The 16228-nt window shown below is 38.3% G+C and overlaps 1 protein-coding gene across 1 annotated transcript in view; it reads right to left on the reverse strand.

Annotated features, from left to right (window-relative positions):
• The window catches only part of LOC108707164 (protein phosphatase PTC7 homolog), a 22770-nt gene continuing 6542 nt past the window's right edge, over positions 1-16228 (reverse strand). Inside the window, exons 2-6 of the mRNA XM_018244205.2 lie at positions 7657-7836; positions 6230-6428; positions 3117-3240; positions 2813-2942; positions 1-333 (exon numbers count right to left, since the gene is read on the reverse strand). Of these exons, the coding sequence (XP_018099694.1) occupies positions 275-333; positions 2813-2942; positions 3117-3240; positions 6230-6428; positions 7657-7836 (692 nt within the window). The 3' untranslated portion in view covers positions 1-274. The remainder of the gene's footprint in view (positions 334-2812; positions 2943-3116; positions 3241-6229; positions 6429-7656; positions 7837-16228) is intronic.

The following is a 16228-nucleotide window of genomic DNA, read 5'->3' on the forward strand; positions in this document are numbered from 1 at the left end:
TTCATTTCCCTTTAACTATAGTAGTAAAAATCAAAATTATTGAAACTGGTTCATTTTCCCCCATGTAAGACCTTTCACGTCCCTACAGGATGGTTCATTGATTAGACAGTAGTGGTTGTGCTGACCTCCGTCCAATTACACACACAGCATCACTTGTACAACTGACCAATGGAATCAGGTGAAAAACTGCAAATCCTGCCAGCAGGAGACAGTGCAACACAGCATTAACAGTTCTAGAGTAGGCAAAGGAAAAGTTGAAGATGCCTCAGGCCATCTAGTCTGTATATTCAGCTACTATTGACAGGAGAACGGTGATGTCATCTGGTTTTCCACCTGGGGAAATAAATAATAATAATTAACATGATACAAATATGAGAAATGTCCTCCTTCCCCAAACACTATTGTTATCCAGTCTAATCCTACAGCCCCTGTTTAGTTCTGGCCCTGATCCTTTTCCTACCACAACTGCATTAACCCTTCTCATGCCCTATTATTTTTATTATTATTATCAACATGTATTTATATAGCACCCTAACCAGCAGTGCTACTTTTTTTCTTAATAGATGTGAAATCCACTTCCCTGTGAGAACAGTGGTTGCAAGGCCAAGAAGCATTATAGGCTGTAAAAAAATAAGATGGAAGAAAAGGGGATAGAGAGTTAGGTATATTTGGGCGAGATAAGGGTTAAAGGGGTGGTTTAAGTTAACTTTTAGTATATTCTATGGCCAATTCTACTTTTGTTTTTTTTTGTTTTTTTTATAGTTTGTGAATGATTTGCTGCCTTCTTTTGATTTTTTCCAACTTTCAAATAGAGGTCTCTGTCCCCATCTAAAAACAGATGCGCTCTAAAGCTACACATTTATTGTTATAGCTTTATTATTAATATTTACTTTCTATTCAGACCCTCCCCTATTCATATTCCAGTCTCTTATTCAAATCAATAAATGGTTGCTAGGGTAATTTGGACCTTAGCAATCAGATTGCTGAAACTGTAAACTGGAAAGCTGCTGAATAAAAAGCTAAACAATTTAAAAAACCACAAATAATAAAAGAAAATGAAAACCAATTGCAAATTGTCTCAGAATATCACTCTCTACATCAGTGGTCCTCAACCAGTGGCTCGTGAGCAACATGCTGCTCTCTGACCCCTTGAATGTTGCTCCACGTGGCCTAAAAGCAGGTGCTTACATTTAATTACTGGCTTGTAGGCAAGTTTTGGTTGCATAAAAAACAGGTGTACTACCAAAATGAGCCTACTGTAGGCTGCCAGTCCATATAGGGGCTACCAAATTTTTCCTTATTCAGCACCCCCAGGAACATTTTTCATGCTTGTGTTGCTCCCCAATTCATTTTAAATCTGAATGTTGCTCACGGGTAAAAAAAAGGTTGGGGACCCCTGCTATACATCATAAGACAAGTTGACACAAAGGTGAACAACCCCTTTAATGCTGAATTCGGTATTCATCCTGATATATGTTCTAATGTTCTTGTACATGAAATTGACACTGCAATTACCCTAAAATTTTTCTAGAGTGTATTATAGTTGAAATAAGCACTTCATTTGTCCTGATATATGTTCTTATCTGTATACTATCTGGAATTAGCACAGTATTAATCCTGTTTTGTGGGTATTATATATGCTTTGTTTCTTGCAAAAAAAAAAAAAAAAAAAAAGAAAGACAAATGTAATGTTTCAGTTTGACTTTCCTTGTCTTCTGTGTAAGTGTTAGTAATTTGGCTTGAAGCCTTTGTCTTGCTTGCACTACACTCTTTCTTAGGTTTTGCTTAGCTCTTTCTATTTCCTGTGGGCCAACAGAAGACAGAGAGTCAGCATGGGTACTACAAAGTAAACTCTGCACAAATACCTTCCAGTGCAGCACCATAATTATAAGATTGCATGTGAGAAATGTTTCATGTGACAACAGCTCATCTAAGTTGAATGGGAGTGTTTGCACTCACAGACACAATCAGATTGTACAGAATATTAACTATTCTCCACTTCCCAACATGTAGTCCACTATTTTAAAAAGTGTTGCTGAATGTGGCACAGACATCTCCATGCGGAGTAGCTCAATGGAGCACAGGAGCACCATCTTCAGTATCTTCTTATTCATGCCCAGTTGGAGCCACTTTTGTGTTTGCACCTACTGCACATGCACCGGGATGAAGAGGATCCAAAGATGGAGCCCATGAGCTCCACTCCGCTACTCGGTACATTCAGCTACACCTTTTAAGTAGTGGGCTATGCAGGAGGAAGCAGGGAGGGGGCAAATATAGGCTAGTGGATGTGACTCATTAGGAGGTGGGGTTAGTTCTCCTTTAAACAAGGAGATAGCGTACAGCACCAATTTTGGTTTTTTAAAGGGCTCTAGGACATAATATTTTATAGAATACCCTATTCTTGTAAATCATTTAATTGATAAAATCCTATCTCCTCATTAGGCCACCACAGTCAAAAAAAACTATTGTTCTGTAAGGCTACAATTTTTTTTTATTACTTCTCTTTCTTTTCAGGAACTCTCCCATTTATCTTCAAGTATTTCAGTCAAACCACTGCCTGATTGCTAGTGTAAATTGAACCAGATATCTGCATATCAGATATACGCAACGAGATAGCTGCTGAACAAAAAGCTAAATAATTCAAACATTAATTGCAGATTATCCCAGCATATCACTGCCTACATCATACTAAAAGTTAAGGCAAATTAAAGAAATTAAGTAATATTGGTCCCTTTAAAGTTACGGTACACATTAGCCATTCATAAGTTGCATAACTTGAAGGACCACTTAATAGACCACACTTCATGCTTACCTCTTACATTCAGCCCATAGTCACAGGCAAACTGTGCAAAAGGTGACATATAATTAGGATCATAGGCCAAGTCGTGTGCTTGTTCAGCGATGCTGCGTGCTGTCTGCTGTATACTTTCATAGTTTGCATTCTAAACAGACAGAAAGAAGAGTTTTACTCCTAGGGCAAAATAAGGTTATAAAGATAATAAAAGTGTGTAAAGACAAACCATGTGCATGTGACACTGACTAATGTAAATATTGCCACTTTCCAAGAGGAAAAGTGTAATTTTTTTTTCACACACAACAAAAAGAAATCACTCTACCTTTAATTTTTTTAACTCCTGAAGAATCATGTAGTCAGGCATGTTGTCAAACAGACCATCAGTTGCAGTCAGAATAATGTCTCCAAGCTGAACGTCAAAGGAACTACTGTCTGCAGCATCAGGGCTACGAAAAGACAAATATGTATAGTTTGTACAATGCATTTTATTTACAGTCACATAGTTGTTTAGTCTAAAAGACAAATGCCAATCAGGTTCACATGTCTGCTGGATCTGGCACTCTCAGTGTGATGTGCATGTTATTAGGTATTAACCCCCTGGAGGGGGGGGGACATGTTCAGATGCCTATAGTAAATGTCAGAAGTGGGGATAAGTGCAAGCTCAGAAAAAGCACATATGCTGAGAATCAGTTTGTTCCTGGTTTGTTCCTGGAGACACTGCTTCAGACCAGGCCAACTGCAAGTAGACTGGGCAGATTTCAGCGCCAAAATGCACAAGGGATGCACCAAATCCAGGATTCGGTTCGGGACTCAGCCAAGATTTCAGCCTTTCAGCAGGGATTATATTCAGCCTAACCGAATCTGAATCCTAATTTGCATATGTAAATTAGGGGAGGGGAGGGAAATCACGCGACTGTCACAAAAGAAGAATTTGTTCCACTTTTTCCTTTCCTGCGCCTAATTTGCAAATGCAAATAAGGATTCAGGTTCTGTTCAGTATTCGGCTGAATCTTTCAACAAGGATTCAGGGATTCGGCCGAATCAACTATTTTAGGTGCATCCCTAAAATGCACACCCACCACGCATTTTGTGTTGAAATTGCTGCATGTCTGCACCTGGGCCGACACAGTGGCATGTGTTTATTATCCTTCCACGAATCTTTGTAAACAAACCATAAGGCTACACAAAGGTGTTTCCTCAATGGTATGGCGGTAATATAGCTGAAACCACCCATGTCTCTCCCCAACGAGCATAACTGTACCACCCAACACTGCTGACATGAACTATTCATACTACAGCTACATCTGCCTGAAAACCAGCAGTACTAGTGGTGATTGGTGGCTTTAATTATACTCAATGTGGAGTGGAAGAAATGCACCAGTTAAACCCCTCCTCTGATACTGGTACAGGTTCAGGATCCATTATCCAGAAACCCATTAACCAGAAAGCTCCGAATTACGGAAAGGCCGTCTCCTATAGACTCAATTATAATCAAATAATTCAGATTTTTTTTAAAATGATTTCCTTTTTCTCTGTAATAATGAAACAATACCTTGCACTTGATCCCAACTAATTAATCCATATTGGAGGCAAAATAATCCTATTGGTTTTAATTAATGTTTAATTGGTGTTTTAGTAGATTTAAGGTATGAAGATCCAAATTACAGAAATATCCCTTATCCAGAAAACTCCAGGTCTTAAGCATTCTGGATAACCGGTCCCATACCTGTATTAAGATGCAAAATCTTGATAAAAGAAAACAGAATTACACACGAATTCCAAATTTGCCACTTGAATATTCTGTAGGGAGTATTTTGCTTCGTCACAAAAACAAAGTGAACATGGTGTACTTTACGTATGTAAATTACAGGATTGTGACATTTACTAAACAATTGCTAATTGCGTAACATTCATGTGACCTTGTCTCACATGCAAACAGTCCTCTAAGCCTTAGGCAGCCAAAGAGGTGTTTCATAGAGAGGAGAACAGCAGGATTTAATATTATGTGTGTGAGTATTAGCTAATAGATATCAAGGTTAAGTGCAACGGTCATGCTCCTGCTGAATGTGCATCTCTTGCCAGGTTTCTACATTTGATCTGCTATAAAGGCATCCTATGAGAGAGACGATTTCTAAACACTCCCATCATGGAGCTCTGTGCCAAGTGAAGTGTGCTCTCCTTGCCTAGAACATAGTGTGCTGCTGCTGCTGCATTTGTTTTACTGCTGTGAAGGTAAAGTGAGATGACTTTGGTCACATGCCCTGCAACTCTATCTAGTCTTTGGCAGGAAGCATTCCTCCGAGGAAACATCATAAAACCCTGAGAAGATAGACCTACACCGTTATATACGATAATGATGCAATGCAGAATATTTTAATTTCATAAATAAAATACAGCATTGATAAATGAGAGTTTAGCTTGCAAACTGTGTGGTCGGGGGGATGAGAAAAAAAAAAGCTGGGAGGGCAACTTCGATTCATTTAAAATTAGATTGAAATGAATTTACTGCCATGTGTATGGTTTTTAACTTATATCCTAAACAACAGATACCAGGACATCAGGATGGAAGTGGTTGTTTCAAGTCAGTGGATGTCAGCTGATTATTAAATACACTGTCCCATCAGCTTTGAACTTGACTTAGTAGCCATAGTCTCCCTGACAGCTGGCCACAAGCTCCTTAGCATACCCCAGAGGGATTCTATAGCCTTTATAATCCTATTTCAAGAAGATTTTGTGCACTTTTCATTTAAAAAGCGCCATGTGCACCTTTACAGGATCTGGAGAAATATCTGCTTTTCCATAAAGAAAATTACAAAACAAAGCTATATTAACCTAATAATGTATCTTCTTGTCAGTGGATTACTTAAAGGGGAACGCCACAAAAACATAACTTACGCTTTTTGAAAAGTAAACATGATTTCAAACAACTTTGCAATATATCAATTAAAATATATGCAGACTTTTCATGATTATGACTTGTTTGGAACAGTTCCCTAAGCCTAGCCCCCTGCTCTCCTGCTGATCTTTCGGACTACTTTGCTGAGCTGGCTGACTGTTACTTTGTATCAACAGCCATTTGTCCTTAGCCTGCATCCTCCATTACAGTGCAATGCATTGTGGGTTATGCAGTTCCTGCATGCTGCCTGTAAGCTGTGGAGAAGTTGTTACAATTTGTAACATAGTGTTTTAGTCCCTCCTTCCCTGTCAGGATTTCAAATGATGCAGAAAAAGAAGAACGGTTGCAACTTGCAAGTGTTCCTTCCAGCTCTAAAACACCACAATGACATCAGGATTGCAGTAGTAGAAAGTACTGGCTCTAGACAAGTACTGTACATCGGATTTTAAGTTACACAACAAAAACAATTAGCAAGCTAAGCAGTAAGTTGCATCCTTCAACCATGAACCATATGTAGTCTACAGGGCACAGATACATACCTGTCACTTAGCACTGCTCCTTCAGCTTCTGGAGGGGCTATAGACAATTGGAATGGAGTGTTGAAGTAATGCTGCTGTTCATCTGACCGATGTACAACTTCACCAGCTCGAACAACCAGAAATCCAGAGTCTCCTAAATTTGCCGTGTGTAACTGATGACTTGTTCTGTCTAGAACAACTAGACAAGCAGTGCTACTTCCTGGAAAAACAAAGTCGTGTGTAAATATACATTTTATGACTGGTGCACTAAACGAAAGAGAAAATATCCAAAAGGATATTATATGGTTCCTAGTGCCTTCCTTCAACCCAAAAGCACAGAAGGCAATGATGGCTCAGTTGGATAAGAATGCATCTGGATGATCTGGAACTCCTATTTTGAAGCCTTAAGGTAACCAGAGACACACCAATAAGGTTGTAAAAAATGAATTTTCTTTCTTGAAAAGACCGTAATTGTAACGTCTATGGCCACCTCTACTTCTTTAAGGTTGGAGACTATTATTTCAGGGCACCATGAACTATTTACCTGCTTTTTCAGATCAGAAAGCATCATTCCTGAAGAGCTACAATGGTAGGTTGAAAGGTGGCTCTACATAATGGATAAAATGGGTCTGAAAGGACAAAGGTGTTGCAGGGAATTTTTTCAAGCTCTATTTTGTAACCCCCTTATAACTTCTGGGGTAACCTTTAGAATACCTCTGGGCACCACATTAGGCCAAAGACGACCTATATGTCCCCTATATCTTTGTTTAAGTGTATTTTGTTGAATAACAAAAGGAGATCTGTTTTAAAGACAGTCTTGGTTTGATGGAGGGTATATGCTTGTTGGGTTGAAAGAAGGGGTGGCACTCTGATAAGGAGTTTCGGGAATCAATCCTTTAATCATAATGATTAAGGGATTGATTCCCGAAACGCATAAGGTTTACGACTTTTGCAGGATACTGAAATGAACCTGCCTCTCTTCTTATTGGAATGCCGTCCTTTGCTTTTTGCTAGGGACATCGACAATTCACTAGCGAACGAGACCGTACCTAGCGTTTGTTCGCATCCTATCGCCAGACAACTTTTCGCTATGTCGAATGGCTATTACTCTACAATTCACCAAGATGCGATTTTACTTAATGTTACCGCTTTCGCTAGAGTTTACTTTGCCACCTCAGACCAGCCGAACTGATAAAACAAAGCTACATCTTCCACAATGTTATGTCAGTGAAATCATATACTGTATGCCAGAAATGCATTACAATTAAATTCAATTAAAATTCACCCGTTAGTGAATTTGCCACATAGGATGTTATAATCTAAATTACAGAAAAACACTCACCTGTCCCAATGATTCTGAATAATAGATCACACCTGTACTTAGTATACCATATAAATTAGTCATCAATTAGACCAAAATAGCACATTTTAAAGACCTTATTACTTACCTAATAAAGGAACTTTGTTCTGGAGCAGCTCACGGTAACTTGAGGTGAGGATTCCAACAGGGTTGGTTGGCACAAAACGTCCCTCTTTTACCAAACGTTCACAAGTTCTCATAAGGGTTTCTGAAAACTGAGAAGGGTCAACGCCATAGTCCCGCCATCCACCCACACCATCGGCAACACCTGTGGGGAAAAACGGGCTGGTTGAAGTCAAATGATTTTAGACAAAGTATAGAATGCAGAGAGCAAACATCTGTGCATACACTGTATATAAATACAAAAAAATACAACTCCTCAAACCAAAAATAATAATTTAATAAGAAAAGAACCATGATAATGCTGTAACTTTAGCATTCAACTCTACCAGCTAATAAAAAAGGCTCAACCCCAATTTTAAAGTGTTAAATAAAAGGACAAAAGCAAAAGCATCTCATGACATTATGCTTCTGCCACTTTTTCTTGTGAACTGCAGTCCGAGGTGTCCGCCAAGAACAAGATTTTGCCTTGACCGAAATGTGAACCTTGTAATCTAATAGTAGGCTGGCAGACTGCACAGTGCCACAAGAGATTACTCACATTCTAGCTGGGAACAGAGAACAACCTTTTCATCACCTAACAGTCTCACAGATTAGAACCTAGAAGTGCATGATCATCTTTGACTTCAAGAATATTACCAAGGACATTTTATTATAAAGTTTTGGGGATGCAATTCCTTCATTAGCATTTTAATGCATTAAAGTCCCAATTTGACATACCCCATTAAAAACTTCTTTTTTTCAAACAATCTGAGTTTTGAGCAGCTTTTATTCATAATAGAGACCTTCCATTATGATTGAACCACTCTTCCCTGGAAGTTTTCCAGTAAATGTTCCTTCTAGTACTGGAGACTGGCACTCTCATAAAGTCCCATGAATGATATCAATTATCTGCATATTGTTATACTGCAAAAGTGCATAACATTACATTTATCAATGGTGAATCACATAAAACACAGCCAGCCAGATTCCCAGTTTGTCAAAATCCCCTGCAAGGATGGTGATAAATTGTGGATGGATTTAATTGCAATTGCTTTAAATGACCTCCTCCATGTCCTTAAAGTGATACTGACACTAAAAATGACTTTTTAAAAATATGAATGTACATTTAATGGCATATTTATCAAGGGTCGAATTTCGAATGGAAAAAACGTTGAAATTCGAATTCAAAAAGACCAACCAAAATGAAGTTGAAGTTTTTTTTTGGTCGAATAGGTCCATTTTCGATTGAATAGGTCTGTATTAGGCCGAATTCAAATAGTACGAATCAAACGAATAGCGCATTCGATTCAATGTTTTCCCCCCCAAAAAAAATTTGATTTTGACTCGAAATAGGTTCTAGGAGGTCCCCCATAGGCTAAAACAACAATTCTGCAGGTTTTAGATGGCGAATGATCGAATTCGAATTTTTAAAGAGATAGAACATGATACATTTCGAATTTTTGATTTTATTTTCAAATTCAAATCGAATTTGGACTATTCCCTAGTCGAAATACACAAAAAATAGCTCGAAATTTAAATTTTTTTCATTTGAAAATTCACCTCGACCTTTGATAAATCTGCCCCTTAAGTTACCTATAGGGCACGTTGATCATTTCTTGCGGAGAGGTCTGTTTTTGTAAGTAATTGTCAGTTGAAGTTCCTTCATCCGACTGTCCCATCTCAGCCTGTCAGTTAAGGGCAGAGACACATGCTCAGATTCAGGGAGATTAGTTGTCCAGCAACAAATATCCTCTTCTTTGGAGCGAATAATCTCCCCTAACTGCCTCCCCGTCGACTAGAATGTAAATCGACGGCAGATGGCACTGAGCGCTACGTTTTCTGAAGTAACCCGCAGTTTCCTCGTGAGGCAACTTCGTAAAACAAAGCACTCCGAGTGCCATCCTGCCGGCAATTCTAGCTGGCATGAAGACAGGGGAAGGCAGTTTGGGGAGATTAGTCGCCCTGAAGAAGAGATTTGTCGCCTGAGCATGTGTCTCTGCCCTAAAGTTTTTAATGCTAACAGACTTCTGCTGCACAAGTATGGCAGCCCCCTCATAGACAAACACGGGGAATCAGACAAGCAATGTAAAAGCATCGGGCAAATACTTTATGGCAAAATTATAAGTAGCATGGAAGGCCAATATTAAGATAGATATAAAAAAAAAAGGTTACTTTCTGGTGTCAGTATCTCTTTCACTATTAAAAAGTGGACTCATTAGTAAATACTGCAGCAAACAGCTCAAGTCCAATAACAGAATGAACTACAGGTATGGGACCGGTTATCCAGAATGCTCGGGACCTGGGGTTTTCCAGATAAGGGATCTTTCCGTAATTTGGGTCTTCATGCCTTAAGTCTAACTGAAATTCATTTAAACATTAAATAAACCCAATAGGCTGGTTTTGCATCCAATAAGGATTAATTATATCTTAGTTGGGATCTACCGTTATATTATTACAGAGAAAAAGGAAATCATTTTTTAAATTTGGATTATTTGGATAAAATGGAGTCTATGGGAGACAGCCATTTCGTAATTCGGAACTTTCTGGATATCGGGTTTCTGGATAAGGGATCCTATACCTGTACTAACAACCACTCTGTATAAAATACTTAATTTTATAAGGCAGATGTTTAAAAGTTGACAAAGTTGCCCACATTCTGCAACACAGATTTCCTACATCATAAAGAGCAAGAACGTCTGTGGGTATGATCTATCTATTCACAAAACATTACTAATTAAAATGTAATTCTCCTGAAGATTTTTTAATAATGTCCCTTCTACAGATGTCAAACGTATAGGCCCATCATTTCCAGGCTGACACTGCAAACTCTTTGGAATTACCAGCATTCCCCAAATCCACTGGCACCATAACAGATGAGAGGAAACCTGACAAAATCAGAAATAATGATCTTGTAAACTGTAAAAAGCTCCATATAGTTGTGAGTGATTTCCATCAGGCCCTGGAGCTTAATTCACACTAAATTTGATTCTAGGTCACCCAGTCACAATTTGTTTGGACTTTGTAATATTGTGAAACAATGGTTTCTCTACAGTATATGCTTAAGAAAAACTGGAAAGCGTTTTGAATTACAAAGTATGTAATCAAAATAATCTCTTTTTAATAGGCTCTCAGCCCAAATCTTTAACTGTTACAGGTATGGGATCTGTTATCCAGAATGCATCGGGATTTCCAGATAAAGGGGATCTTTCCATGATTTGGATCTTCATACCTTCACCAAGTCTATTAGAAAATCATATAACCATTAAATAAACCCAATAGGCTGGTTTTGCTTCCAATAAGGATTAATTATATCTTAGTTGGGATCAAGTACAAGCTACCGTTTTATTATTACAGAGAAAAAGAAGATCATTTCAAAAATTTTAATTATTTGGATAAAATTGAGTCTATGGGAGACAGCTTTTTCCTAATTCTGAGCTTTCTGGATAACGGATCTCATACCTGTATAATGAATTTGGGATCAGTCTTTGCAAGTGAAGCTATTCAGAGCTAATTCTGTAGTTTTACCTTTTTCTTTATTATACAGAACTAATATATTGCACAGCACTTTGCCGCTATATTAATTTTAACTTATGCCTTATGTCTCAGTTAAGCCACATAGTGGTCCCATCAAACAGCATGCAATATCTACAAATGCACCACAACCTTTTTAGTAAATCTGAGCATTTGGTATATGCCCAAATCCCAAGTGTTCAATCAAACTGAATCTAAACGGACTATGAAGCTCTGGAAAGCTGAATTCGGTGCATGCCTATTAAAGTCATAAAACAGTGCAGAAGCCTGCTACATTTTTCAGCTGAATCAGTGTAAACTAGTGCACTTAACTTGAAAATATATATTTCAGCCACTGGATATACAAAGTGATTTAGCTGCACAAACATATTCTTTCTAATAAAGCTAACACAGACATATGAAAGACTAGCAGGAGGCTACAAATATCCTGGCAACTATGTGCACAATGTGGAGCATTTGTCTGCTTGTAACTTTCAGCCGGGTGACTCACGCAGGAAAAATCTAACTTGATGTGGGTTGTGAATGAGATTAAACAGGAAAGCCCATTGATTTAGAAGTAGAAACCTATTATACCTCAGGATTGCAATGGTGATAAACTAAGCTGATTTATGTGCAGCTATGCACTTCACAGTCACACAAATTGCGGATATGTCCTGCAGTGTATGAATATTATTCTTTTGTTTTCCATTCACAGAAGCCATGAACGAGTATTTTATAAAAACAGAATGGCCACCTAATGGCATCTTCTATAAAAAGCACCACTCATTTTTATGCCATCCCTGAATACTTGGTTAAAGGATCAAACAAATGGTTGTATTTTATGTCTCCAGTGTTAGAATGATAACGAAAGGGGTTCTCCAACCAAAAAATGTTTTGTGCATAAAGAAACAAAAATAAAAACACAGGCTGTTTACCAATATATCTAATTAAATGTTTCCAATTTTAAATGTAATTGCAAATGAAGGCAGTATTCCTTTCTCTCTTTCTGTTCTCTGGTTCTGATTCTTAAAACAATGTACCAGAAATCTCTGCTCCAGATGTTGGCTTCTTCATTGTTTTAGAACCAGAGTTCAGGAGACAGACAGGCAGATGCTGCTAGAACATTTATCAGTAACAACCATTAAAAGCTTTTATTAATATATAGTGGCTTAAATGACACTATTATAAAAAAAGAAAAAAAAAAAGAAAAACAGTTTTCAATTGGAGTCCCCCTTTAAGAGTGTAAACTTAGAGAAGGAAAGGCTTTGTGTACTTGGGTGTTAGGCACCCCCAAGTGATTGTATTGACTTACCTGAAACCCTGGGCCGGTGCTCCTATTAGCAGAAAACTGCACTGGCCCGGGGTTATGCCAGTGAGCACCATGGAGCGATCCTCTTCCAGCTTCTTCTATCTTCAAATTTTCTGGGGCAAACGCATGCTCAGTCAAATGAAATAGTCGACTTTTTAGTTAAAGTTTGGCTTTTCTTTTTGCTGTGTATGCGCAGCCGTGCAAAGAAGGAGGAAGAAGGAAAAGAATCGCTCCGTGGTGCTCACTGAGTTCCAAGCAATTCTCTCAAAGAGAACATCAATATAATATCTTGAACAGATCTACAGTGTGAAATGTAATTATTTACACAAAAGCTACATGGCTGTATTTCACAAAGTCGCCTCCTCTGTCTTGTTCACAAGTATTTTTTAGAAACAGTAATATTCATGAACTGGGGAATGGATCTTCAAATGTTCTGGAATTCATCAGTACAAGGAGTCCTCGGGTTACATACAACCGGGAAGGTCTGGAATGGGAGTCAAAATAGGCCCTGGCAATCAAGGTACACAGAGCTCCCCACAAGGCCACAAAATAGTAATTTTCTATGGCATCTTATGGCAGCCCCTCTGGCATTTGCCAGCACTCACAGATTGCCAGTCTGGGCCTGCACCGGACTTACATACAACTCACACTTACATATTGGGGCTGTTACGGTAACACACTATGGTTTGCTTGACTTTTATTAGCATTTAGCTTTAATAACTTACTTTACCTCTGGTTAGGGTTGCCACCTGGTGGGGACGGGAACTAAAGGGGCGGGCTGTGATGCAAAAAGGGGCGGGGCTGCGGGGGTTGTGCCACAAAAGGGGCAGGGCCACATTGCGTAAGGGCAACATGACGAACAAAAGGTAAGTTTCCTCCGGAGGGCAAGGGCTTTTGTTAAGGGTATTACAAATTACCGGCAGCTACATTGCCGGTAAATATGTAATACCAGCCTTGGCAGGTGTTTTACCGGCTAGGCCGGTAAAATTCCGGCCGGGTGGTAGCCCTACCTCTGGTTTGTGTTACCTACTGCAGAGCACAGAAAAGTAAAAATACATGCTATGTTAAGACAGACATCTGTCTAAGTTGCATCCAATAAGTAAATGTATACGTTTCAACTTACATACAAATCCTATCACGTATGTAACCCAGGGGCTGCCTGTATTCTAAAAAACAGAATAATGGGGCTTAATGACGAGGGTAAATGGTTCGAGCCTGATACAGCAGTGACAGTTCTACCTATTAGTACATTCCTTTCCACATCCCACGTATGAGCTGCATCAAGCTGTTTTACAGGCTGAATTGGTAGGAGACCTGCCTTGTGCATATTTCTCTATGCTTGGTGCCGAAAGGTACAGTGTACAGAACAGCATGTGAGATTTCATCTCAGTGCCTTTTTATTACCAAACAAATTATTGTTGCAGCTAGTCACAACTAGATCTAGCAGAACTACAATCTTTTTGCATGACCTTCAGCTTAACCAGATCAGACAGCCTTAGACAATGTCTGCTTCCATTTCACAAAGCAACTTGTTTCCACAAAGAATAGAATTGTGTAGAACCAAAATACATGTCATTTATCATAAGGTTGTGTTCTCTCGAAGAGTGTTTCGAAAGCCTTGGGGCCTGTTATCCAGAATGCATGGGACCTGGGGTTTTCTGTATAAGGGGTCTTTCTGTTATTTTACCTCCAATAAGTATTAATTATATCTTAGCTGGGGTCAAGTATAAAAGTACGTTTTTTCCATTACAGACAGAATTTTTTTTTTAAAGAATTAAATGATTTGCTTAATATGGAGCCTTTGGGAGATGGCCTTTCCATGATTCAAACTTTTTAGATAGCAGGTTTCTGGAAAACAGATCCCATACCTGTAGGATTGTTTTAGAGTAAAAGCACTAAAGTGCACACCAGACTTGAACTGAAATCTCACAAGCTTCCCTTTTTACAGACGTATGCCTTATCACCCCGCCCTTATGTCATCGGCGGGGTGGCGCAGGTCTATAAAGGGAACCCGGAAGTCACAGGCGGGCACTCATGGAGGGCGGGTTAGGGTCAGGTAAAAACCCGATCCGCAAATCAGTAGTGCAGATTCTAAACTGTTAGGACAATTTTTTTTTTAAAATTCAAATTTATTAAAATATTTTGATATTTGTAAAGAAAATACAGAAAAGAAAAATAAATAAAGAAGGGTTTACACAAAGTATTCTCATGTAATATGCAATACATATTATCATATGTACAAATTTTAATGTCACATTGCACTCATCATCATCTTACCCTAGTAAATGGAAAGGGAAAAGTAAACTTAAAATATAGGAAAGATAAGGGAAACAAAGAAGTGTCAGAACAGGTTCTACAAGCTAGTATCTAAACCTTCTGTAATTGTTCCAGGGAAGGTTTGGATATGTCTAATATGAACTGTTACAATTTTGCAACATTTAGTCTGATACTTTTGTCAGCAGTATCTCTGAAGTATTAGCAACTATTGTATCAATTCTAATGCTGCCTTTAATGAAACTCAGGGATTCTCCACTAAATGTATCAGTTTAGAACAGTTTAAAGGATTTAAGACCCCCCCCTCCCAGAGCTGCTTCAGAAGGTGAAAAATGACACTTAACACTTCAATATTAGAAAAACGGTCACACATAAAAAAAAAGTACTTGGAAAAAGTCTTTATTTCTGGGGAACAATCTGAAACCAACTGAACTGAAAAAAGCGTTGGAAGGTGAACAACCCCTTTAACCTTGATAATATGCTAGGATTTGTAAGCCAACAACAGCTCAGTAATGTATGTTTGAGCAGTGCAGCAGTGTTTAAATCCCTTAAATATTCTCTTCACTTCTAGTTCTGACACTTGAAACAGGAGAAGTCAATTAATTAAAAGACCTGCAGGAGAACAGACTTTTGCTACATTTTGTCTAGGCTAAGAACCTGAAACAAAGAGACTAACAGACATGGCTTTTATATGAAAATATTATAACAAAAAACTTTGAAAGACATTTAAAATGTTTAACATTTGAACAATGAAAAGCTGCCAAAATATTTACATAAGTTAATTTAAAAAATTAGGTGGAGATCCCCATGGGGGGTGTTTAAACCCAAGAAATTAATACTCAGGGTACATCTGAGCTCTTCCGCAACTTACATTCATTTTCTAATTTTGTGGTTTTTTGGGATATTTGCATTTTTAGAACAAGAGTCAGCATCCCTAAGGTTAACTAAACTCACTGAATGTGCATAGACAAGGTCACAGACACCGACCTCTCAAATATCTCATACACTACTAAAACCAGAAAAGTACTGTAAATTGCAAAAATGCATAGAGGATCGCTCTCTGTTTAGTTTTCTTGTTTTGTTTTAGATTCCCTTTAAGGTAAAATATTGCCTTCTGAAATCCCATAATCCCTTTTATGGTCCAAAGCAAAGAATTCTGCATGACTCACTGAACTTTTTTGGTCACAGATCTGAAAACTGAAGCTCTCACACAAAGCTTCCCTCAACATACTGTGACTCACCATTGCAGCTCACAAACATAAAGTTGTGATTTGCAGAAATCTAATTTCCAAATACTATATCATTTGATGCTTAAACTTTGACTGCATGGTTTAAAGTAGAGCTAAAAGCTTAACTAAAGAGGTAGGCTAGAAATGTTGTATATTATGTTTTGGGCTTCTATGCCAGCCCAAGGCAACCACAGCCCTTTAGCAGTAAAGATCTGTGTCTCCAAAGATGCCCCAGT

This window comes from Xenopus laevis, chromosome 1S (assembly GCF_017654675.1).
Source record: "Xenopus laevis strain J_2021 chromosome 1S, Xenopus_laevis_v10.1, whole genome shotgun sequence".
NCBI classification, from domain to species: Eukaryota; Metazoa; Chordata; class Amphibia; order Anura; family Pipidae; genus Xenopus; species Xenopus laevis.